The 21,693-nt window shown below is 52.1% G+C and overlaps 9 protein-coding genes across 9 annotated transcripts; 6 read left to right on the forward strand and 3 right to left on the reverse strand.

Moving 5' to 3' along the window:
* Positions 1-85: 85 nt before the first annotated feature.
* On the forward strand, positions 86-2,952 carry BD324DRAFT_639334 (vesicle fusion-related protein). The gene is made up of 4 exons (XM_022017220.1): positions 86-503; positions 613-1,014; positions 1,131-2,657; positions 2,717-2,952. The coding sequence occupies exons 1-4, from the start codon at positions 222-224 to the stop codon at positions 2,843-2,845; spliced, it is 2,340 nt and encodes a 779-aa protein (XP_021867884.1). The 5' UTR covers positions 86-221; the 3' UTR covers positions 2,846-2,952.
* On the reverse strand, positions 2,953-6,170 carry BD324DRAFT_639339 (hypothetical protein). The gene is made up of 17 exons (XM_022017221.1): positions 6,022-6,170; positions 5,878-5,908; positions 5,709-5,826; positions 5,577-5,661; positions 5,405-5,510; positions 5,259-5,348; positions 5,129-5,217; positions 4,945-5,062; positions 4,562-4,896; positions 4,358-4,509; positions 4,137-4,311; positions 3,952-4,087; positions 3,772-3,905; positions 3,614-3,718; positions 3,356-3,554; positions 3,239-3,294; positions 2,953-3,189 (listed from the first exon to the last, which is right to left on the reverse strand). The coding sequence occupies exons 1-17, from the start codon at positions 6,042-6,044 to the stop codon at positions 3,009-3,011; spliced, it is 2,133 nt and encodes a 710-aa protein (XP_021867885.1). The 5' UTR covers positions 6,045-6,170; the 3' UTR covers positions 2,953-3,008.
* BD324DRAFT_605983 (Prefoldin) lies at positions 6,171-6,877 on the forward strand. Its single transcript, XM_022014006.1, has 4 exons — positions 6,171-6,308; positions 6,369-6,471; positions 6,529-6,635; positions 6,695-6,877. The coding sequence occupies exons 1-4, from the start codon at positions 6,234-6,236 to the stop codon at positions 6,857-6,859; spliced, it is 450 nt and encodes a 149-aa protein (XP_021867886.1). The 5' UTR covers positions 6,171-6,233; the 3' UTR covers positions 6,860-6,877.
* On the reverse strand, positions 6,878-8,427 carry BD324DRAFT_639342 (NUDIX hydrolase domain-like protein). Its single transcript, XM_022017222.1, has 6 exons — positions 7,853-8,427; positions 7,647-7,808; positions 7,539-7,602; positions 7,475-7,496; positions 7,155-7,412; positions 6,878-7,103 (listed from the first exon to the last, which is right to left on the reverse strand). The coding sequence occupies exons 1-6, from the start codon at positions 8,376-8,378 to the stop codon at positions 6,924-6,926; spliced, it is 1,212 nt and encodes a 403-aa protein (XP_021867887.1). The 5' UTR covers positions 8,379-8,427; the 3' UTR covers positions 6,878-6,923.
* A 154-nt stretch (positions 8,428-8,581) lies between these two features.
* BD324DRAFT_639344 (hypothetical protein) lies at positions 8,582-12,590 on the forward strand. Its single transcript, XM_022017223.1, has 7 exons — positions 8,582-8,834; positions 8,882-8,897; positions 8,951-9,019; positions 9,056-9,544; positions 9,581-10,150; positions 10,192-11,107; positions 11,167-12,590. The coding sequence occupies exons 1-7, from the start codon at positions 8,695-8,697 to the stop codon at positions 12,471-12,473; spliced, it is 3,507 nt and encodes a 1,168-aa protein (XP_021867888.1). The 5' UTR covers positions 8,582-8,694; the 3' UTR covers positions 12,474-12,590.
* Positions 12,591-12,663: 73 nt separating this feature from the next.
* On the reverse strand, positions 12,664-13,648 carry BD324DRAFT_639348 (hypothetical protein). The gene is made up of 3 exons (XM_022017224.1): positions 13,267-13,648; positions 13,125-13,198; positions 12,664-12,932 (listed from the first exon to the last, which is right to left on the reverse strand). Exons 1-3 carry the CDS (start codon positions 13,274-13,276, stop codon positions 12,771-12,773), a joined length of 246 nt encoding a protein of 81 aa, XP_021867889.1. The 5' UTR covers positions 13,277-13,648; the 3' UTR covers positions 12,664-12,770.
* A 279-nt stretch (positions 13,649-13,927) lies between these two features.
* BD324DRAFT_639349 (multi-copper oxidase laccase-like protein) lies at positions 13,928-16,960 on the forward strand. The gene is made up of 14 exons (XM_022017225.1): positions 13,928-14,371; positions 14,437-14,662; positions 14,719-14,845; positions 14,897-15,028; positions 15,083-15,223; positions 15,263-15,363; positions 15,411-15,599; positions 15,650-15,743; positions 15,800-15,911; positions 15,960-16,041; positions 16,091-16,160; positions 16,198-16,394; positions 16,444-16,516; positions 16,603-16,960. Exons 1-14 carry the CDS (start codon positions 14,233-14,235, stop codon positions 16,837-16,839), a joined length of 1,920 nt encoding a protein of 639 aa, XP_021867890.1. The 5' UTR covers positions 13,928-14,232; the 3' UTR covers positions 16,840-16,960.
* Positions 16,961-17,333: 373 nt separating this feature from the next.
* On the forward strand, positions 17,334-20,077 carry BD324DRAFT_654028 (peptidase M24, structural domain-containing protein; the record flags this gene model as incomplete). Its single annotated transcript, XM_022018738.1, has 16 exons — positions 17,334-17,407; positions 17,490-17,512; positions 17,565-17,718; positions 17,776-17,836; positions 17,893-18,231; positions 18,307-18,624; positions 18,675-18,731; positions 18,787-18,929; positions 18,982-19,043; positions 19,091-19,209; positions 19,260-19,307; positions 19,356-19,407; positions 19,458-19,467; positions 19,518-19,565; positions 19,616-19,859; positions 19,910-20,077. 16 exons carry the CDS (start codon positions 17,334-17,336, stop codon positions 20,075-20,077), a joined length of 1,920 nt encoding a protein of 639 aa, XP_021867891.1.
* A 114-nt stretch (positions 20,078-20,191) lies between these two features.
* BD324DRAFT_215524 (hypothetical protein) lies at positions 20,192-21,522 on the forward strand. The gene is made up of 3 exons (XM_022012198.1): positions 20,192-20,592; positions 20,631-21,165; positions 21,240-21,522. Exons 1-3 carry the CDS (start codon positions 20,538-20,540, stop codon positions 21,418-21,420), a joined length of 771 nt encoding a protein of 256 aa, XP_021867892.1. The 5' UTR covers positions 20,192-20,537; the 3' UTR covers positions 21,421-21,522.
* The last annotated feature ends 171 nt before the right edge of the window (positions 21,523-21,693 follow it).

Here is a 21,693-nt window from a genome sequence, read left to right on the forward strand (position 1 = left end):
GTTGAAATTTTGCAACCTTGAACAGCGGAATCAAATTTTATGTCGTAATGTGTCGCGACCCGACGGAGGGTATGGCACACGCTCAGCATCGTTAACTCATATAGACAGCTCCGACAGATGTCTTCAGCGGCTGCTCCTGCTACGATCATGTCTTGTGATAGCTAGTATCAGCCTCTTTCTCGTTAACAGATCTCGACTGTCACTATCTTCACCATCCCAACATGTCCTCCTCCTCTGCCTCGGCAGCAGTAGCCGAGGTCCTTCGACAGCCAGACGACCTGGTCAAGATAGCAGCGTTTCGGAAAAAGCTCTTGAAAGAGAAGGCTGCGCTTGATGCAAAGCTATCTGCTGGAGTGAAAGCTCAGCTCGAAGCGACTCGTGATGCTTTGCTCAAGCTTCAAGCTAGCCGAGCGGCCGTCAGCTTGATCAGGGAGGAGATGCTGGCAGTGGAAAAGCTCAAGGGGGATGAGGAGTCTAACGAGGCCTTTGACAAGATAACGAGGGTAAGTGTAGACGAGACTGCACAAATGAGAGTTGGCCAATATGGGTCTTACGGCGTGTCTGAACGCCAAAATCCTATTCGAGAGCCTAAGTTGACGCCTTCTTTCCTAGGTCTCCACTGTTCATCGCAACTTTCAGCAGACGGCCAAGATGGTGAACAACCTACGATCCATGGCAGAGAAAGTCCAGTACATTGCGACCCTACTAGCCGACGATCAGTCTCAACCCGGTGGTCCTGTGGGGCCATCACCCAATCTCCTACCTATTCATTTCCAACTCCAACAACTGGAAGCGTTTCGGAACGAGACCATGCATCAAGCGCGTAAAGGTGACGCGGGGGAGATGAAGACTCTGAGTGGAATGTTTGAGAATCTTGACATGGTCGGTCAAGAATTTGAAAAGTGGTTATGGGAGATCAGCGGGAGGGTCGTGGATCTCGCTAGGAAGGGCAATGGAGGGGTCGTTGTGAGATTGTTGAAGATTGTCGAGTTTGAGGGCAAGGAGGATGAAAAGGTTGGTCGGAATGACGCAGAGGAGAAGTACCGCTGACTTAGACGACCTCTTTTGTTACGTCTACCTCGCTGTCTTGACTGCCACCTCTGCCGTGACTCCCATCCTACCCCCTTCAGGCCGTGGCAATGCGTCTCGTCCGCAAAGTAGCGACGGCCGATGCTGCGTCCAAATTCAAGTCCATGCAAGCCAACGCCCGAGTGATCAAGAACTATCGACACAAGCTCCTTGACGCCATGACCGCATCGATACGCCAGACATTCGATCGACATTTTGAAGCGAACGAGGAGGACATGCTTGGCTTCATTGAAGGACTTGGATTCATCTACAAGGATGTCATTCGTATACACGATGATGTGGTACCTCTCTTCCCGGAAGACTACGAGATCGAGAAGTATCTGGTCAAAGCTTATCACAAAGCATTGAACGACACGCTAGTCAAGGTCGTCGCTTCAGCACCAGAGGCCAAGGTCTTGTTGGAACTTCACGCATGGATCAAAGAGTACAGAGGAAGTATGAAAGAGCTCGACGTCCCGCAGGAATGGCTTCAACCACCCTTGCTCGACGGCAAGAGCCAAGATCTTATCGAAGATTATGTCAAGCTGATCGTGACTAAATTGGACGAATGGACCGTGAATCTCATGGCTCAAGAGACTGGAAAATTCCAGTGGAGGACGCAGGAACCGGAGCAAGGGGACGATGGGCAATTTGGAATGGAGGGTGTTGTCGACTTTTTCGCCTTGGTCAATCAACAATGCGATCTCGCTCTCGACTCGAACCAAGGAGCTGTCCTGGCTCGAGTCGTCACTGAATGTGCGAATGTCATGCGGAAGTGTCAAGCCGAGTGGTTGAAAATTGTAGCGGATGAAGCTCGATTCCAAGTGGAGAAGAAGCCAGAGGAAGTGCCTGGTGGATTGGTCGAATACGTGGTCGCTCTTGCCAATGATCAGCTCAAATCGGCCGATTACGTCGAAGCCATGATCAATCGCTTGGAACCATTAGTGTCGGCGAAATACAAGCAAGTCATCAGTGAACAATTGAACGGAGCCATCGATGGATACCTCGATGTGGCAAAGAAATGTACGTCCGCGTTGGTTGATTTTGTTTTCAACGATCTTCGACCCGCTACGAGCGCTTTGATCACGCCGAAATGGTATAGCGAAGGATTGATTCAACAGATTATCGAGACAATGCGAGATTATATGGGAGACTATCAAGCGCATCTAAACCCTTCGATATTCGACATTCTCGTAGAAGATCTTCTCGACGCATTCCTCATCGCATACCTGTCGGCTTTGAGGCGATCATCCAACAATGCCATCAAGATGCCATCAGGCGTGCAAAAGATCAAGTCGGATATATCCGCCGCGTTTGATTTCTTCTCGACGTTCAAACAACCTCAAGATCTCGAAAATAACTTTGAGGTGGTTGATCTCACCATCAGCATGCTCGAGGCCTCATCCCAGATGGTGTTTATGGATTACTGGAATTTCGCCAAGAAGCATGGCCCACAATTACCATTCGTCGAGAGTCTCATGAGGGCCAGGGAGGATTTCGACAGAAATACAGTCAGCGACGTCATGGAGACGTTGAGGAGAAAGGTCAGAGAGGAAGATATCAGGGATCCTGAGGAGCCTACCATCATGGTGAGTCCCCCCCCCCATTGACGTGATAGGTTAGCGTAGACTCACACGCGTCTACTCAGATCAAGGTCACTGCCAAAGGCACCAGTCTTCTGTCGTCCCTTCCGACTATCCCGAACCTATCAGGTCTGAGAGAAGTGGCTGGAACATATGCAGACAGGATACGAGACCTGAGAGATGGTCTCCAGTAGTGACCGCGAGCTCGCGCAAAGCGGACTGCAGACTGGGACGACCAATACTCTTCTTCATCATACTTTACAGTAACACTGCTAGGCGGCATGTTGTAGCATCATGACATTGACTTTCAAATGCCAAAGAAATGATAATAAGGCAGTCACGCTCATACGTACATCTCTAGTCGACCTTGGTCTTCTCTGAGCCTGGCTGCGTGGCTCGATTCGGCAATTGAGCAGCAAGGGTGTCTATACGGTGGAATTGATGATCGAATCGCGCAGGGTAGAGGAAAGGTCGCAAGTCGAACCGATTATCGTCTGGACTATAGGACTCCATATGAACAGCCGGAGTGATGGTGGTCCTATGATGCTGTCAGCGAATGGTAGAGTGTTCTGTCGAATCCGACTGACATTTTGTGTCTGTTAATGGCGTGTGTGAAGAAAAAGTGCTTGACCTTTTCGGCGATCTGAAAGTCAAAAGGACCGTCTCAGCACTGTGCTCGTCTCTTCCGTGAAAGCAAACTGTACCTGGGTGGGCGACAAGAATGTTCCCCACTCCTGGACCAGCTTTCCAAACATGCTATACGGTCCACACTTTTCGACCTTTCGTAATCGACCAAAAACGGACAATTCGTCGTACGTCATGCCCATCTCCACTTCGTCAGATTGGACCGCGTTGTCAGCACCGATCGGGATGAGTTCAGCCGAGGGAATGGCATCGAGAAAGCTGAGATGACAACAGCCTTTCAGTCCAGCTTTAGGTAGATGACTCGGATCAAAGCTTACCTCTGCAGTATGGGCAAATCGAAAGCTTTCTCGGCGTACGAGATGAAACGCTTCAAATCGGTCTTACTGATCCCGCCAATGGGATTGACATCGGCACTCGAGCAGCTATTGGCCAGAGTCAGGAGTGAACCGAAGCGCTTTAGGCCTCTTCAACTCACTCGTACTTGGTCAGGTATCCTCTCAGACTCTCATCCACATTCGCACTACCCAACACCAGCAATCCCCCAGACTTGCCCCTAGCCCAGGGAAGGAGCTGGGCAAACATGTATCCGACAACCATGCGTAGTCGGGCCTATAGTCTGTCAGCGTATCATTGGCGAGAAGCACTCCACACGCACCTGGATATTTTGCAACGCAAGATTCTCAGCATTCGATCCGCCATGTACTTTGAATCTCGGCGTCTTGCCCATGACGATACTGAAGATGCCCTTGACGGCAGTGACGGCTGTATCCATGTTCAGATCAACATGATACCTGTAATCGCGCGTCAGACGATCTGCTCGAGAGTCCGCTATACACCTACGCTCCAATAGCCTCTGCGAGGTCCTTTGCGCGTTTCCTGGTATCTGGGCTAGAGTTCTCGGTACCCATATAACAAGTATGGAATATCCTACCACAGAACTCTTTCGGATCTGAAGGGATGTATGTCGAATTGGGCTCTCCGACGATCCTCCTGACGTCTTCTAGTACTTGAGAGTCTGCCACGGGGCGTCAGCCCAATGCTCGAGCAGGAGCTCGACTTACCTCCAGCAAGCGCAGCTTCAGAGACTAGACGACACATGCTGTACACGATTGTGGCCGTTGCACAGCTATCTATCCCTCCTGATAAAGGGATAAAGTACCCCTGGGTTCGTGACCGTCGAAGATAGTCCCACAGATAACACGCTGGGCCGAGTCTGCCGCAAGCCAGATGAGACTGAGGTAGACGTGAGGACTTGCTCAACTCACGCAATCTCCTCTTCAGGCGTGTGATACTTGAACTCTCCCGCTCTCGTCTCCTCTTCGCCTATCCTCAGAGCAGCTCCTCCATCCAATCTCGTATCGAGCCAGACTCGCTCATAGGGATCTGATTGAGCAGATTGCATCCTCCTACTACTGGTCGTCCGATGAGCTCGGACAGCTTCGAGATCGATAGTGGCAGAGATAACTTCCACGTCTGAAAGGGAGAATTGGGAACCTTGCGCGAGTATCTGGCCGTTCATGGCGATCATGGCTGCTCCGTCGTAATACAGTCGATCGCCATCGCACCCTTGCTGATTTGCATACAGGTAGATCCCACCGAGCTAGTGGGAAGTGTCAGGGGTTGTACCGGGGAATTGCCTCAGACAGACCTTTGAAGTCGCTTCCTTGATCAGGTCGACACGCTTGTTCAGTTTCCGCAGCTCATGATGACTTGCTGACGAGTTCGTGAAAATCTCCACACCATCCAGACCCATGTCAATGTGCGGCCTATTTAGTGCAGCGACAGTACATGCCCATCAGCGGATTATCCGCAGGGCACCGGAGGTGACCTACGAGGCCGGTGTAAATAGCTCCTCGCACAATTCGACGCCGATGACCGTATCTTCGGTAGCCACCACAGCATCTCCAAAGGGTACAGTCGTCTGATGAAAGGCATCAACACCGAGGATCCCGGGCGGCTCACCTGGCCCGTGATGGCTCTGACCATCGCTGGCAGAGGATGCTGTTCGACTTGTCGATGCTTTGACCAAGGCGTGAAGAATCTCAGCTCCCGCTGAGCTCGACGTCAGTGGAGTGTCATGAGTGGGAACAGTCTTTGTGCCGACTCACATAGTTGCCATCGTTGGCCATCCACATTTTAGGTCTGATCATCACGATCTTGCCATTGTGGATGATGACTCGGCAATTGTAAGTCGAGCTTTTGTGGACGATTGGCCTGAAGAAAGTCGCTCGTGTGAACTCGAGATGATTCGTCGGATCCTACATAGTCTTATTCACTCACATTCCGACATCGCACACGATGTCCTTGGTAGTCTCACTTTGTAGCAGCTCACACAGCACCTCCCATGAATGTAAGACGGTATCACCTGCGAGTTATCAGTACGGCATCCTATTCCCAAGCTGACAGCCTCACCCTCAAGGAAATGGTCAAGACATCCGTAACCTGGTATCTCTAATTCTGGTCCGACTCGAAGGCTCGCACCTCTCGCCTTGGCGATAGCTATGGACTTCAAGATCCGTTCGCAGTTCCCCTAAATTGGTCGCATGAGCTTCAAGTCTCCATAGACTGGATCGCAGCGCACGCTAAAATCAAGTGCCCATTGATGCAGCTGACTGTTCCAGCCTAGTCAGATACATAGGGAGTCAGGATAGCTGCCAGCTTACCATCTAGGCATTCAGGGTCAGCGTCATGCCTGCGTTCGAGAAGCTTCTGCGAAGATACTCACGTAGCTACCGTGACCAGATGCATCTCTGCCAATTGGACTCTGAGCCTCTGAGGGTCACCAAGGCAGGATGTCGCTGGAGAAACGAAGTCCGGATTCAAAGGTGGAGGTCGCTGTTACGTGTTTTGGCGGTCGAAAGCCAAGATTAATTTCTGCTCTCATCATACAACTGCTTTCATCCGGAGCAGCACGTTACACCAGACGTTCGCCAAAAGATGGCGGAGCAGCAGGTGAACTTGGCGGACCTGAACCTCGAGCAATTGCAAGAGGTCAAGAAGCAATTAGATCAGGTATGTGCAGAGTCGAGAATTTGGACCTTTTGGTGCTTCAGTGCTGATGCCGTTGTGTAGGAGATAGAACATCTGACGAGCTCGTATTCCCAGCTCAAGTCTGCTCAGGCGAAGTTTAAGTCTTGTGCGAGTGACGTCGAGGAGTTGAAACCGAGTTCGAAGGGTGGGTCCGGGAGCCGTCTCAAATAGACCAAGGTCGTCCATCTGACTCGCAGCTCAGGAAAGCAGATCCTAGTCCCCCTAACTTCGTCCCTGTATGTACCTGGAAGACTAGCAGATGTGGAGAACGTCATCGTGGATGTGGGCACGGGATACTACGTGAAGAAGGTGAATTCCACTCGACATGATGAAGCGTCTCACTGATTCTCTCTCTTTCCCTTCTGCAGAACAAGAAAGAGGCTCTTGCGCACTACAACGGTAAAACAACGTTCGTTCAGGGCAATCTTGAGACGCTGCAGAAGACCATCGAGCGAAAACAGGAGAATGCTCAAATTGTGGTTCAGGTCCTACAGATGAAGGTGCAGGAAGGGGGAGCTCGGCCCGCTCAATGATCGGTCAACATATCGACTTTGTGTATATCATGCATTATAGATACCCGCCAGGTGGACGGAGCGACTACATGGGTACTGCGACCTCTAATCGCCTGCGGAGTCGCCAGCATATCTCAAAGAACTGAGGTTCGTTCTCTGGCGTGACGATCCCGTGTCGGATGAGAAATTCAATGAGGATGAGCGCACAATTCGGTTTGAATGATTTGGCATGTAATGCCGTCATGACCTCTGGAATGGTCATAAGCTTGAGAAGATCAGCAACACTACTCGGACGAATCCTCGTGCCGATTCTCACCTTGAACAAATCGACCTCGTCATCTCCAGGTTTCATTCCTAAGAACCCGTCCTGACCCACCGGCGGGACTTTTAGGTCATAAAGATACTCTAGCTCTGGCTGGAGCCAACCACTATCCGCGACGTAAAAGTATGTCGATACCCCAACGCTTTTTAAGCGAGACTTGACAAAGTCTTCCGAAAGAGATGCTTCCTCTTCGCACTCTTTTATCATCGACTCCAGGGGTGTCAAGTGGGAGGGGATACCGCCTGCGACGGTCTACACGGTATCAGCTGAGAGTGTGCGGCCATAGCGAGTGATCTAATAACGCCGAGACCCACCTGGTCCAACAGGCCGGGAAATCTGATTCACGGGTCAACAAGGTTCTCACTCGTGGTGACATACGTTGCTTTCGTCTTTGCTCTCCTCGGAACCCATATCCTCATGCTCTCGCCATCGCTCTCGTACGCTGAAGGGTCAGATCAAGCAGATGCAAAGGATGTCGAAGCTCACCTGTCATGTGTACCCCGAACGTCGCCATTCCAAATACCGCACAGGCTGATCTCTCAAGGGTGAAAGCTTTGTTGGCGAATGACCCAGATAACGGCACATCATGCATCGCGAAGAAATGCGACTGGGGAGAAGCATACACGGCGTACTGCTCGTTGCGCCAGCCTACGAGTCTGAGTTGGACGATGCCACAATGACATGATACTCACCTCCCAGGGTCGACTTGAACTTGCCCTCATCTCGCCAGCGAGAAACGATGTTATTCATCACTGAGCTCAACCGCTCACTCCCACCTTGCAGAACCCAGTCCGCAAAGAAGACGCACTGAGGTGAGAGCTCATACGTTGGCTGCTCGTCATCGTCGTCATCATCATTATTGCTCGGGGTCTTAAGCGAGCGAAGGGTTGAGGGCACAAGTCGAGTCGAATGGTAGAATTGCCAAGGTGATTGAGAGGTACTGGGCTCGTCTGCGACTGTCTCCGTGCCCTCGTGATTTTCATCCTGAGACGAATGCTCCTCCTGCATGGCCTGAACCACTTGGTCCCTCAACAAGCCTACTGGCGGGAGATTGTTCAGATAATCTGCGAACGAGAGATGGAGTGGTATGTGATTTCGAGCCGAAGGCGAGGTCTTATAACTTGGATCATGGCTTGATGTGCTGATAGATGGTAGCGATGGTGGATAAGGATAATTGTCCGCTCGCTCAACGATGTGCAAGAGTGACCGTGGCGGCATCTTGAGGGCTATAGTTCAATGTCTGTCTATGCTACTTACTGCCTGAAACGTGGTTGTTGCAAGATCGGTAATCGGGGCAAACAGGGGGCCGATTACCGAAGAGCGGAAGCAATTGGGTCTGTGTGACGTGGCTTTTGAGCAGTGCAGATTCTTGATGATATCAAGTCGCGACTGATATTCATTGCAATATCAACATGTAAACAAGTTGATTGATTTTCCGTCGCACTTGGAAGTATCCAACTGATTCATCTTGGCCGTGAGGGGGTCAAGAGTACAATCGAAGAGATCCTCTGCGGCACATCTGCACCCATTCGCCATGGCCGAGAGCAGCCAACAAGAGCCAGCCGCTGCCGCCCCTGCTCAAGGTACTCTGGGCACTCTGTTCCTTGTGGGCAGAAAGACAGGGTTGAACGTGCAAGGATTCCCCATCGACTCGCAGAGGGTTACTATTGGACGGTGAGCTACGAAAAAATTGTCCATACGTAGCTGACACCACATCTCAGTGACTATGACTGCGATGTGAGCCGATTGACATGGATCGGCTTTGATGCAGCTGCTGATTTCTTCCTCAGATTCGTCTGTACTTTTCTGATGTCTCAAAATTCCATGCGGAGATCACTTTCGATCTGCTCACGGGTCAGGTGAGCCGATTCAATGGTTAGCCGCTCATAATGAAGGCCTCGCTGCACGTCCACGGCGGCAATGGGGTCCATTTCGCCCACGATGGCGATGACCTCACAGTGCTCAAACCTCCATCCGTGGTGCCTCTGTCTAATGGCGACACGTTGATCATTCGAAAGAAGATGTTCAAGTTTGAGTACCCTTCCATCGACTCGGTAGAATCAGTCGCTCCTGACTCGCCCCTCAAGACCGCCATCCCCTTCCCTTCTCCCGCCAAACCCGTTCGAAGACGAGCTTCTCATCGTTTATCCCTCGTTCCCGCCGGGCGAGAATTTGTACCTCATTCCCCGGCCAAGGCGACTCGTCGTAACACACTCGGAGCCGCGGTCAACAAGGGAGGATCTCAACCTTTCCCAACGATGGAAAGTACGACACCGGTCGCAGAAGAGGATGAACCGGAGGAAGTGGTGGATGTCGTAGATGGGGATGAGGGAGACAAAGTCTACCTCGAAGCAGCCCCAGCTGCCATCACTCAGCCTGCAGAGGTACGTTATGAGATCAGATTCGTAGCTCATCGGCAGAATGTCCCTGGCAACCCGTTCATGACAATGCAGACCGAAGCCAAATCAATCCTGCAAGCTCCCTCTATGCCAAAAGCTCGCAAATCCATCTCCTTTGGTGTCTCTCAGGCGCCCAAGCCAGATCCCCAATTAACGCCTGTCCGACCGCCTGGTCCCACTCGATCAGTATCTGCGCCTTCACTTGCTATACCCGAGGTGACCCCTCAGCTTGTACGACTCACCCCTAAGGGATCGCCTTCGTTGAGAAAGTCGCTCCTCGTGCGCTCCGCTCGAAAAGCATGGGAGCAGACTCGATCTCCAGGCGTTCAAGGCGCAGTGGACAAGGGTTTGGTGGCGACTAGACGGAAGAGCAGTGGCCTGAGCCCCAAGAAGGTCTCGCCTACCAAAGAGGCCAAGGCTGTGGTGGCCAGAGAGCCCGTCTCTCTCGAGCAAGAGATGAAAACGCAGGAAGCCCCACGAGTCCCGTTGCAGGAGATCCAGTGGATTGCCGAGGATGGAGTCTCAAACATTTCAATCTCAGACTCTGATTCGGACAAGGACAGCCTCGAAGCGGACGTCTCGCTGGATATTGTGAGTGGAACAGTCTTCGCATGACGCTGAGACCTCTGCAGCCTGGTCAGTCAGTCTTCTCATTGAATCCCAAAGCTCTGTCCGACGAGGCTTTGGAAGGCAGCGAAGCTGCTGAAGAGGATCAGCCCGTACTCTCTCAAAATGTACAGATGGATGGAGTGGAAGAGGATGAAAGTGAAGATGACAATGATGACGATGATGATGAGAACGACGACGAGGCTGAAGAGGAAGACGACGTTGACGCCGAGGAGGAAGTCGAAGAGCAAGTGGAGCAAATCAACGAATCCTTCGAGGAAGAAGAGGAGCCCGTTGAGAACTCTTACCGTATCATCGAGACCGAGCTCAGTCCAAATGATCACTGCGACCAAGATGTTGATGACAGCGTGCCGGATTCCAACTTCGCTTTGCCCGGAACTCCAGCAGCTGTGAGTAGGATGAGACTTATTCCACTTCAACTAACGTGGCGGCAGCGCCAAGCAATGAGCCAGTTCTATACCCCTCAGCCCCGACGAGGGCTAGGTACCCCTCACAGGCCACTAGCGACGATCGGTGGACCAGCGACACGTCGCACGGTGAGCGGGTCCGGAAACCCCAGAGCGGTCCCTGGCTCTTTGGGCAGACCGCAGAGGATGGTATCTGGTGGTCAAGCGCCGCAACTCATGTCGACGCCAGTGCAGAGTGTCGCGGTGAAACCGCTTGCTTCTGAGGTGAGGCGCTCACATGGCCGACATTCTCCGCTGACGATGAAACCACACAGCGCCGCTACCGACAATCCATGGCGACTCCACGTCCTCTACCTCCTCCTCCACCCAGCTTCAAAGCTCCCGTCAGAGAACCGATTTCTCTCACCAAGCTCGCCGCACATACTCATCCTGCCCTCGAAGTTTCGAAAGAGTATATCGAGGATGGCACTGCACCCCGTACTCCCATTGGGGACCTCCGTCGTCGACTCGGACTCTTGCGCAAACAAGGCATGGTATCAGCCTCTCAGCTTGAACGTCGGGCGTTGGCATCACCTCAACCCATGTCTACTCCTGCTCCTCGGACAACGTTGACAAGTACCTTGAGTTTGACGACTATCAAGCCTCGTCCAGGCTCTTCTGCCATTCAGTTCGGCCTACCTCGTACGCCCGCGGTGGCTCCTCAGCCCGGATCAACTGCTTCTTCGAGAGCTTCAGCGGCTTCACGAGCGGGACTAGCTCAACGATCCGCCAGGCCAGTGTCAAAGAAGAAGGAAGATGCGAGTCCCGTAGTGGCTGTTGGGGAGTTCGGCAATGACTCGGGCGATGTGGAAGATGTGAATGAAGCACCTCGAAGTCGCTCATCCTCCCCTTCGATCCCTCCCAGCCTGTCGTTCACTGGACTTCGAGAGATGCTGAAACCACTGTCATCGCCCAAAACACCTTCCTTCATCGGAATGAGAGATCTTTTTGGACCAGTTGTCGCTACGAATCAAGCCACGCCCACGTACACAGGGATGAAGCAAATGATGGAGCTCCCAAAGGTGGCTGCGACACCGAGCTTCACTGGTGTGAGGAAAATGCTTACGACTCCATTGGAGCCTCCTACACCGAAGTATGAGGGACTTGGAGCCATGCTCGAAATCGATGAAGATGGATATGATGCGTTCGAAGGCGAGGAAAGTGCGAATGAGAGTTATGAGGCTCCTCCACCGACACGAGGCGCAGCTGCGACGAGAGGGCGGAAGCCCGCCGCCCGTGCTACGCGCGCAGCAAAGGCTACAGGCACGAACAAAGCCGTTGGACCGTCTAAAGGTCGCCAAGGCCCTTCGTCTAAAGCGGCGGTTGAGGATGATGGTAATGGTGCCCCACCATCACCTGCGAAATCGACTCGCTCGACAAAGTCGAAATCCAGTGCAAAGTCCAAGGCGAGCGGTCCGTCTTCAAAATCCGGCAAGAGCACGGCTGCAAAACGTACCGTTCAAGCCGACAGCCGATCGACAGTGGAGATCATCAGATCGTCCCCAACACGGCCAGAAACCGAACCTGTTGCCGATCTGACTTCCCCGACTAAACCGAAGGCCAAATCTGCCAAATCACGCACCGCTCAACCTCTAAAGGATCTAGACGATCAGACGACGGATGTGCCTGTCAAACCGACAAAGGGGACAAAATCAAAGACTGCTACGGCTGCCGCACCGAAGAAAGCGGCCAAGGGTAAATCCGTCAGGATAGAAGTGGAAGAAGAGGATAAGGAGAACGGAGGGGCTGACGAGACTGCAGCGGCTCAAAAATCTCAAAAGGCGACAATGAAGAAGGCTAGGCAGTCGACCGTGGCTAGCAGGACAAGGAGTAGAGTGTAAGGTGGCGTCAGCGGGCATGGGGATGTGACCCAGCCAGGTATCTTTTCATCTTTCTTGTACGAATCTTAATGAGTGGTATGCTCGATGTCTGATGCTATATACGAGTGCTTGAGTTGAGATTGGCATGGCCTAGCAATCGACATGACTCGTCCCTGTTGCCTCCGGATCCGAGCTTTGCACGGGTCCGAGGTGGGCTGACTCGGTCAGTAACCAGATAGTGGAGATGTGCTCAACGCATTCCGCCTCATGATCTTGCAAGCTACGTGACCATCGCACCAGTGATGGGTATGTCAAGTCTTATATCCTCTCATATCGAGGACGTGACGCGCAAGCACGACATCCAGATAGAATATAGCCTCTCGCCCATGCCCAAGCTGTAAGAAGCTGTTTCTCCTCGGCCGCGATACACTGGTCAGAACTCAAGATGGGAACGGACCAAGGGGATTTGAGAATCGAACAGTAAGTCGCTCTTCTGCATATCCATCCTGTCCCTTCGACTCACTGCATGACGCATAACATGTTCACTCGCCGGTCTGAACAATGCTTGATATGAGCGACACTATTACAATATACCATCTGAAGGATTCATTCCGTCTGTGCTCCATTTTGTTCAGATTTCACCTATGTCGATCGACCGCTGACTGCTCTCGGACCTCTCGTACCGACCCATTGTGACCTGGAGTCTGCCTCGACAACCACAGGCCAACCTATGCCGCAAAGGTGAAGTCAGTCAGTAACTGCCACATTTGCGGGATCATTTAAAAAGGGCCGCTGAAATTTCATCCTCTTTCAGCAAAGCACATCTCATTTGGTTCGCTCTCGCTACTCGCTGCAGTACGACCAGCACGTCGACTTTAGACTCTAGAGCCGGTGAGTACCCCATTCAAAATTCATTCTTCGTCCTGTCCTCTTCCGGATGTGCAATAGTTGTTCCTTCAGACGCAGACGAAAATCTGCTCAGACGACACACAACAAGGGAAAAAAATAATTTCTGACATTTTCACTTCTTCATCGACTCGATGACTGTGACCCATAAGCCAGTTGACAGCACTGACGCTATATGATCCCAGGATACGAGTACGTGTATGACTGCTAGGAGGTTAGGCTAGAGCGCCGATATCGTTCTCAAGAAGAATTGAATTATGGTTCGGCATGTATCCGGTGAAATCAGATCCACATGCCAGTGAGGGCTTCGTTTCGGGCTTTCTGTGCGCCTCCTAATCCCAAGGTACGTTGACCGAGCACTGGCTGCTGCTGCTGCGACTGCGGTGGCGAACATGCGTGATCCACATTCTCTTCGGTTTACCGGTCATCTCGCCTTGAGAGCCTCTTGGACCCCGAAGTGCAACTTTGAGGGTGGTGACAGGTCTCTCTCTCTCTCTCTCTCTCCCCTTACGGGATCGAGTTACGCAGCGCCGCAGCTGCCCCGTGACACCAAAAATCCCCCTTAGCTGATCCAAATTGCCCGAATGCCCGGAGACTCATTTGATTCGATCGAAAGTGTCGTCATTTTGGATTAAAAACAAGGTCTATCGGGTTCCGGGCTATCGGCGCCGGAGTTGTCCTCGCTGCTGGGAAGTAGGGAAGGGATCTGACCTTATGCCTGGGTGGTTGAGGGAGGGGATTGTAGAGAGACAAGTGGGGAATGAGGCCTTTTTGGGTGCTCCTCTGTGATCGAGTGGTATCGACGTTAAAATCTGCACATCATCTCTCTCTCTCTTCCTGACATCCTTCTTCTCTGATCGACTGTGCGATAGTCATGAGACTCTCTCACATCCTGTTCACTCTGGCTGTAGCCGCTAACACTGTTCTGGCATGGCAGCCAGACTATATTCTCCGGATCAGCAATCAAACCATTGCGAGCGACTGTCAACCTAGATCCAGTGTGGTGGTAAATGGTGCGTGAGAGTGATGGCAGTTTCAGAACCTACCTCTGAAGTGGCTGACCACTGTGGATCTAAAGGCACGGCACCCGGACCCCTCTTGACATTCCAAGAAGGACAACATTACTGGGTACGAGTATTCAATGATCTCCCGGATCAGAATACGACAATCCATTTCCATGGATTCACTCAATATACAACACCGTTCTCTGATGGCACACCTCTCACGAGCCAGTGGCCAATTCCTCCCGGACACTTTTACGACTACGAGTTCAATCTCGAGGATGGCTTCCACGGAACATACTGGTGAGCCTGTGCTGAGCTTCATGACGACATAGAAAAGGCTCATAAGAAATTTTCAGGTACCACTCACACGTCAACATGCAAGTTCTCACTGCTCAAGGTCCAGTCATTGTAGAGCCAAAGAACAAGACGGCTCCGATTGATTATGATGAAGACATCGTCATGATGCTAAGTGATGATTATCATGTGAGGAGGCTTGGAAGTGTCCCAGGGACGGTCACGCTGACCCAGAATCAGGCTTCGGACGAGACAATCGTTGCTGGACTTCTGAACACTTCAGTGTTCGGATGGCTCGGCGAGCCTCAAAACTTACTGGTCAACGGTCACGCGCCTGGAGAATGTAATGAGACGGCCTTGTCTGCAGGGCAGGTAGGTCTACCTGACACATGGGTTGAGTTCCTACTCACGAGGTTCCCATGTCAGACCTGCAACGTCACTTGTGGCAACAATCTGCAGAAAGTTTTGCCTGGAAAAAAGTACAGAGTCCGAGTGATCGGCGCCACTGTTCTTAGTTACATCGGCCTTGCTCTGGAGGGCCACAACATGACGGTTATCGAAGTGGACGTGAGTGCCGCTACGTTTGTAGTCTGACACGCTCGTCAGGGCACATACGTTGAGCCTTATCCCGTTGTAGATCTGGAGCTTGGAGCAGGGCAGAGGTACTCAGTCATCATCGAGACCATGCAGAATCCGCCGAAACACGAGTGCGTCAACTTACGCGATGGGCCTTGCGGCGCTGACTTTTCCGCAGCTATCACTGGCGTTTAAGGACCATGTGGAGACCTACACGAGTCAATGGTTCTGCTTTGTGGCAGTACGATGATGATGCGCCGTCCAATTGCCCATATGACAATCACGGTCCAGTCTCTTCTGCTGCCACACCGACAAATCTCAACGAGACCGTATATTTGCCAGAGGAAAAGTTTGGATGGTACTCTGAGTGCGTTCTGACCTTTCTCTCGCGGGTCGATTCTCCTGACACGGTGCCAGTGACTTTGTACAGTGGAACTCGACGGAATATCCGCCTACAGATGATGAGGTCACTCGTGTCATCGTCCTCAATGGTCAACAGCTCGTCGCCGGGGTGAGCAGTCTTTGTCACGTCAATAGACGCCTGCTCATCATGGACCACATTCGCAGAAATCTGGATTCAGATGGTCTGTCAACAACCACCTGTACAACGGCACCACGCCTCATGTGCCGTACCTCGTCGGCTTGTACTCCGAGAACCCCACAGAGAGGATGCCAAACTGTGAGTGTTTAATCCGCTTGACGCGAGGAGTGGCTCTGATGACTATAGACTCGATTGCTCTCCAACACGGCGGGTATGATCCGTTGTCAAACACATATCCTGCTAAACTCGGAGAGGTCCTAGACATCGTGTAGGTGCTAACGTATGCGCCTGTGTTATCCCTGACACCCCAAACACAGTATTGAGAATCACGCTGGTCCCACGTCCGGTATGGCGGAAGCTCACCCGTGGCACTCGCATGGGAGAAAGGTGAGTCGTGATGTCATCGTGCCCACTGACCCCAAAGTACTGGGACATGGGCTCCGGAACCGGAAACTTCTCCTATGCCGCCCTGAACGCATCCCGAGCAGCAGCAAAGGGTTTACCCTACCTCCGAGACACGTCTGTTGTGTACCCAAGCCCTGGCGCGGCGTACAACGGCAGTGTGACTGGTAATTACAGCGATGCGGGGTGGAGACTGTTCAGAATCAAGGTGGAGGATCCGTGAGTCTGTGGAGGAAGAGCAACTCTCCGCTGACGCGTCTCAAAACAGCGGCACCTGGCTCGTTCACTGCCATATCACACCTCATCAAGTCATGGGAATGATGACGGTCTTCATGTACGGCGTGAGTCTTTGCGCCAAGAGATAAGGAGGGAAGAGAAAGAGAGAGAGAGAGAGAGGTCGGAACCCTCACTGACACGTTTACACCAGGCGGAAGATCTCGCTCCGATTCCCGAGTCGTTGGTCCATGAATTCCTGACGTATGGCGGAGGCGCATACGGTGAACGGACCTATTCATACTCTACGATCCCTCGATCCTTCTTCTCAGAGATGAAGAGAGCGGCAGAGGAGCTGAGAATGTTGGAGAGAATCCGACGTTCCGCGAAAGGTCTCAGGGAATACGTGGGTGGAGGAAGAAGCGCTGTCAGCGCGGATCGGAAGGGCTGAAGTTGGGTGTTGACGCGAGTAGAGCGTGGATCGGAGTGCTTCCGCTCTCTGATTCAATTAAACATTGTCCTGTAGCTGTTCAGACTAGATTGGCTTGCATAATCGAGATGCAAATTGAAAGCGTACCTGTCCATAAGATCTCATGCCATGCGAGATGTCACCACCTAGCGGAGATGTCCGTCACCTTCGCCCCGGATCCTGCCATCCGGGGTCAGCCGCCGGATTTTTGTTCTGGAAAGTCCGGCGGTACAGTTCCATCTTCATGGTACAGGCACAGACTCACCTTGTTCATGCTCAATCATCGACTGATATCTTCAACTAGCAGATTGTTCATTATCAAATATACAAAAGGTTGCAGGAATTACTGTCGACTCACCCTCCCTCTCACCCGTCAGACTGTGAAGCCACCTCTATCTCTCGCTCCCATCAGATCCACGCGAGCACTTCCGCAAATAGCATCAACAACACCGTTCCTTGTCATTACTCACAGCACCATGTCGACCAAATCTGCGAATGACAAGCTATCCGCTCTGAGGAGCTTGATGCAAGAGCACAACGTCGGTGCTTAGTGAGTCTGCTCGGGTGCTGGCGAGCTACACCCAGCAGGATGTAGTATTGAGTGTCGATACTGACGTGTGTGTGCGTGGCAGTGTGGTACCTTCTGAAGATGCTCGTGAGTACAGTGCAAGACAAGGTTGTTGCATTCACTGAACATGCGCACTCAGATATGTCCGAGTACACTGCCCCGGTCGATCAAAGACGAGAGTACCTCACTTCGTTCACTGGTTCTGCCGGTACCGCAATCGTGACCAAAGATGAGGCTAGGTTCTGGACCGATGGTCGATACTTTCTCCAAGCCGAGAAACAGCTTGGAAAAGAGTGAGCCTCCCGGCCGAGCCTGTAGACCTATCAAAAACTGACTCGGTGCCCGCATAGGTGGATCCTGATGAAGTCGGGCATGACAGGCGTGCCGACTTGGCAACAATGGCTGAAGAATGTATGCTTGACAAGAGAAGGTTGCGCTGGATATACGAGATACTGACTCTGCTCCAGGACCTCCCAGCGAAATCCCGGATTGGCATGGACCCGACCATTCTCGCCCACGCTGAACACAGTTCCCTCACTAAATCCCTCTCGGAAGGCAACAAGTCTTACATCGTGGCGATTGATGACAACCTTGTAGACGACGTTTGGGGAACTGAGAGACATCCTCGGCCTTCTAACCCTGTCATACAATTAGAGGACAAATACGCCGGGGCGAGCGTCGGATCTAAATTGACAAAGTTGAGGGAACTCCTCAACCAGGTCGGATCTCCTGGAATCGTCGTGACACAGTTGGACGAAGTCGCTTGGATGTTCAACTTGAGGGGAAGTGATATCGCATACAACCCTGTGCGTGGTGCCTTGCACAATTTCCCCTTTGGGGCCCGGCCCTTTTTGGAACGAGTAACGCTGACCCATGCCCAGGTCTTCTTTGCCTACGCCATACTCACACCCGACGATTGCAACCTATTTGTCAATGCAAAATGTCTTTCCGAGCCCATCCGGGACTACCTTCACAAGAACAATGTGTCCATCCTCGATTACGAGAAGGTTTGGCCTCACCTCAAGACACTGGGAGAGCGGACGAAGGAATCTAGAGCACAAAAGGCCAAGGAGGAGGAAGAGAAAGGCTCTACAGGACCTAAGGAGATTACACTGCCGGACGGAGAAAAGATTATCAAGACTGACAAGGTGTTGGTTGGAAAAAAGACGAGTTGGGCGGTCGTTCGGGTTCTCGGCGAGGTGAGTGGCCGGACGAATGACTAAGATCATAGCTGAGTGCATTTGCACAGGAAAATGTTGAAGTGCGACGATCGTTTGTGGAGGATGAAAAGGCGAAGAAGAATGCTGTGAGCTTGGCATGCCTTCCTGACTCAACGCCGAGGCATTGCTGACAGCTTGTAGACCGAGATTGAGGGATTCAGACAGTGCAACATCCGGGATGGAGCGGCCTTGTGTCGATACTTTGCATGGCTAGAAGAAGAGCTCAGTAAAGGTGCAAAGTTGACAGAATACTCGGCCGCAAAGGAGTTGGAGAATTTTAGGAAGTGAGTGGGCTCCTGCCGAGGACCGATCCATGCTGACGCCCGGGGTGTCTAGGCAGAACGAAAAGTTCATGGGATTGTCATTCAGCACCATCTCATCTACCGGACCCAATGCTGGTGAGCCTCAAGTCCTGCGACATGGAATCAGTTTGACGCAGGAATAGCCGTCATCCACTACGAAGCTACCGAAAATGACACGGCGGTGATTGATCCTAACCAGATCTACCTGTGCGACTCTGGAGCGCAGTACCTTGATGGTACCACTGATACCACTCGGACGATGGTGAGGGAGTCTGCGTTGTCCAGTGAGCACTCTGCTCACTTGTGACATAGCACTTTGGCACACCGACAGAAGAGGAGAAGTTGGCCAACACGCGAGTCGTGTGTCACTTGTGATCTGTCCGTGCAGCGCTTGCTGATTTCGCTCAGCTACAAGGGCACATTGCGCTCGACCGAGCAGTCTTCCCGAAGGGCACGTCAGGTAAGTAAGCCATCCGTCTCCTGAGAGCAGGCTACTGACGCTCCTATAAGGCTTCGTTCTGTGAGCATTCCTCACGCTTCAAGCTCCATATGCTGCTGACAACCCGAAAGCGACGCTATAGCCCGTATACCTTTGTGGCAGGATGGTTTAGACTTCCGGTTAGCTGGCTATATCCGAGTTTTCGCAAAAGCTTACGGACAATCCCTAGACATGGCACTGGACACGGCGTCGGTCATTTCCTTAATGTCCACGAAGGACCTCAGGGTATTTCACCCCGGCCAACAACCCTCGACATTGCCCTCAAGGAAGGCATGGTCATCTCGAATGAACCTGGATACTACGCCGATGGCAAATTTGGAATCCGAATCGAGAATGTCTTTGCGGTAAAGCGGGCCAATACCAGAGAGAACTTTGGTGGCAAGGGCTACTTGGAGTTTGAGCACTTCACAATGGTATGGATTTTCGTTGTTGGAGCAGGAGTATTCCCCTAACCATCCCTCAGGTCCCGATGCAGACTAAGCTCGTCCAGCACGACTTATTAGCCCCCATCGAGAAGAAGTGGTTGAACGATTACCATGCGGAGGTCTTGGAAAAGGTTACTCCTGTTCTCAAGTCTTTCGGCGATGACCGGGCGCTCAAGTGGCTGGAGAGGGAGTGTAAGGCGATCTGAGGCGAGGAAAAAGAATGAGAGGCGATCGACGCCCCACAAAAAGGTCGTAAGTTATGCATCTTCAGACCCCGCCAGTCGGCGAAAAGCGATGCAGAGAAACAAAATTGCCATTGTGCTCCAGTGACACTGACTCAATCTCGGCTGACCGCCTCAACTTTGCTCTGATGATCTTCGAAGGCCAAACGGCCTTGCATCGCGAAAAAACCCACAGCAGCTGGCCTATTGCGTCACAGACAATCCTCTCCTAATCCGACACACGCAAGTCGACTGGTTCGTAGGTTCCTTTCACAGCCGTCTCCCTAGACTTTGCCAGACCCGAATCATGGTCGTATTCTGATAGTTTGTCAGTTTGTCTGTCTTACACTTCTTTCAGGACTTCTCTCATATTTGCTGACGACCCCATTTCACCACTGATTAACACCTTTTGGAACATTGCAGATCTGGCACTGAACGAGTCAGCATGACAGACGCTCGCTCGACAGGCATCAGCATTGGTGGCTTCACTAAGATACCGAGTGAGTTCTGGGTAGTGTGAGTCACCACTCACTGGCAGTCAACGCGGATCAATCCGAGTATTACGAAGAGCTTCGGCAAGCATGTGAGAAGCTATCTCAGCATCCAGAGATCCAAAGAGTTTTACGGGGCACGCTAGACGGCGATACCGCAGATTCCGCCCCAAAGACAGACACGATTCCTGGTTGGACAACCGCAGCGGGAGCAGACGATATCCCAACATACGTCTTAGACGGGTACCGGAATAATCTTGAAATAGCGGGCACGCTGCGTGCTACCGGCCAAGCAGTCGACCTCGACGATGAGTCTTCTTCGGAGACCAGCAACGCGGATACATGGGCTCGGGTCAGAACCAGTGACTTTCTGAAGGCGTACAGTCACTTTCACTTATTGGGTTTGAAACAAGAGCCTAGACCAGACTGGGAGAACTTTTTGCGTTCATTAAACGCACAGCCTCAGACGGATTCTGCGGAAGACCGTACAGGACAAGATGGTTCGAATGATGAAACCGGCAAGCAACCTTCAGTGCCCACGCGCGTATTCGACGAAAGCACTAGACTTCAAATGGAGCGACTGTGAGTGATTGAAGCTTCGCGTCATACCGGTGGCGCATTCTGTACTACTGTCTGTGCCGCTGATCCAGTCGTAGACAGAAGGATTTCATGGACATCGAGACTGGCTTGAATCAAAGTGCCAGTCTTCGAAGTCAGGTCGAACTTCGAGGCACTCTGGAGCAGAGTGCAAGGCGGATCAACCTTCTGCTCGCTGCATGTTCCGTAGGCACAATTGTTGCCCTTGTGACTGCAGCGCTCTCAAACCAATCCAATTAGTCCGGTCCCGTAGAGGGCTGAGACGCCTATGCGAAGCGTCCGAATCGCAGGCGTCGAGCACTGAAACGGAAGCAGTCAGGACCGGCCGGCGCTCATGATTACGGTAGATCAGTCAAACACGAGCATGACATGCTATATACTCATTCATGCCCAGTCCCATGACAATGCTCATGATGTTCTGCAAAGGGTTTAGCATACTCTGATATGAGCATTCGGTCCCGTCCATGGCCAAGGCTCGAATGTGATCGCTTGTCCGCGTATCTTCCCATCCTC

The sequence above is a fragment of the Kockovaella imperatae genome (genome assembly GCF_002102565.1).
Source record: "Kockovaella imperatae strain NRRL Y-17943 chromosome Unknown BD324scaffold_19, whole genome shotgun sequence".
Taxonomy (NCBI): domain Eukaryota; kingdom Fungi; phylum Basidiomycota; class Tremellomycetes; order Tremellales; family Cuniculitremaceae; genus Kockovaella; species Kockovaella imperatae.

Coding starts and splice junctions, on each gene's coding strand:
- BD324DRAFT_639339 (XM_022017221.1), bottom strand. CDS start 6,044: ATGCATCTGGTCACGGTAGCTAC. Junction 5,909..6,021: donor CATCTGGTCACGGTAGCTAC/GTGAGTATCTTC, acceptor AGGCTGGAACAG/TCAGCTGCATCAATGGGCAC. Junction 4,088..4,136: donor CTCGCAGAGGCTATTGGAGC/GTAGGTGTATAG, acceptor GCGCGATTACAG/GTATCATGTTGATCTGAACA.
- BD324DRAFT_605983 (XM_022014006.1), top strand. CDS start 6,234: ATGGCGGAGCAGCAGGTGAACTTGGCGGACCTGAACCTCGAGCAATTG. Junction 6,309..6,368: donor TCAAGAAGCAATTAGATCAG/GTATGTGCAGAG, acceptor GCCGTTGTGTAG/GAGATAGAACATCTGACGAG. Junction 6,472..6,528: donor GTTGAAACCGAGTTCGAAGG/GTGGGTCCGGGA, acceptor CTCGCAGCTCAG/GAAAGCAGATCCTAGTCCCC.
- BD324DRAFT_639342 (XM_022017222.1), bottom strand. CDS start 8,378: ATGCCGCCACGGTCACTCTTGCACATCGTTGAGCGAGCGGACAATTAT. Junction 7,497..7,538: donor AGAGCAAAGACGAAAGCAAC/GTATGTCACCAC, acceptor CCCGTGAATCAG/ATTTCCCGGCCTGTTGGACC. Junction 7,413..7,474: donor TTCCCGGCCTGTTGGACCAG/GTGGGTCTCGGC, acceptor GATACCGTGTAG/ACCGTCGCAGGCGGTATCCC.
- BD324DRAFT_215524 (XM_022012198.1), top strand. CDS start 20,538: ATGACAGACGCTCGCTCGACAGGCATCAGCATTGGTGGCTTCACTAAG. Junction 20,593..20,630: donor TGGCTTCACTAAGATACCGA/GTGAGTTCTGGG, acceptor ACTCACTGGCAG/TCAACGCGGATCAATCCGAG. Junction 21,166..21,239: donor AGACTTCAAATGGAGCGACT/GTGAGTGATTGA, acceptor ATCCAGTCGTAG/ACAGAAGGATTTCATGGACA.
- BD324DRAFT_639344 (XM_022017223.1), top strand. CDS start 8,695: ATGGCCGAGAGCAGCCAACAAGAGCCAGCCGCTGCCGCCCCTGCTCAA. Junction 9,020..9,055: donor TCGATCTGCTCACGGGTCAG/GTGAGCCGATTC, acceptor CTCATAATGAAG/GCCTCGCTGCACGTCCACGG. Junction 9,545..9,580: donor CCATCACTCAGCCTGCAGAG/GTACGTTATGAG, acceptor GCTCATCGGCAG/AATGTCCCTGGCAACCCGTT.
- BD324DRAFT_639349 (XM_022017225.1), top strand. CDS start 14,233: ATGAGACTCTCTCACATCCTGTTCACTCTGGCTGTAGCCGCTAACACT. Junction 14,372..14,436: donor ATCCAGTGTGGTGGTAAATG/GTGCGTGAGAGT, acceptor GTGGATCTAAAG/GCACGGCACCCGGACCCCTC. Junction 15,364..15,410: donor CAGAATCCGCCGAAACACGA/GTGCGTCAACTT, acceptor ACTTTTCCGCAG/CTATCACTGGCGTTTAAGGA.
- BD324DRAFT_639334 (XM_022017220.1), top strand. CDS start 222: ATGTCCTCCTCCTCTGCCTCGGCAGCAGTAGCCGAGGTCCTTCGACAG. Junction 504..612: donor CCTTTGACAAGATAACGAGG/GTAAGTGTAGAC, acceptor CTTCTTTCCTAG/GTCTCCACTGTTCATCGCAA. Junction 2,658..2,716: donor CTGAGGAGCCTACCATCATG/GTGAGTCCCCCC, acceptor GCGTCTACTCAG/ATCAAGGTCACTGCCAAAGG.
- BD324DRAFT_639348 (XM_022017224.1), bottom strand. Junction 12,933..13,124: donor AATGGGTCGGTACGAGAGGT/CCGAGAGCAGTC, acceptor AGAGCGACTTAC/TGTTCGATTCTCAAATCCCC.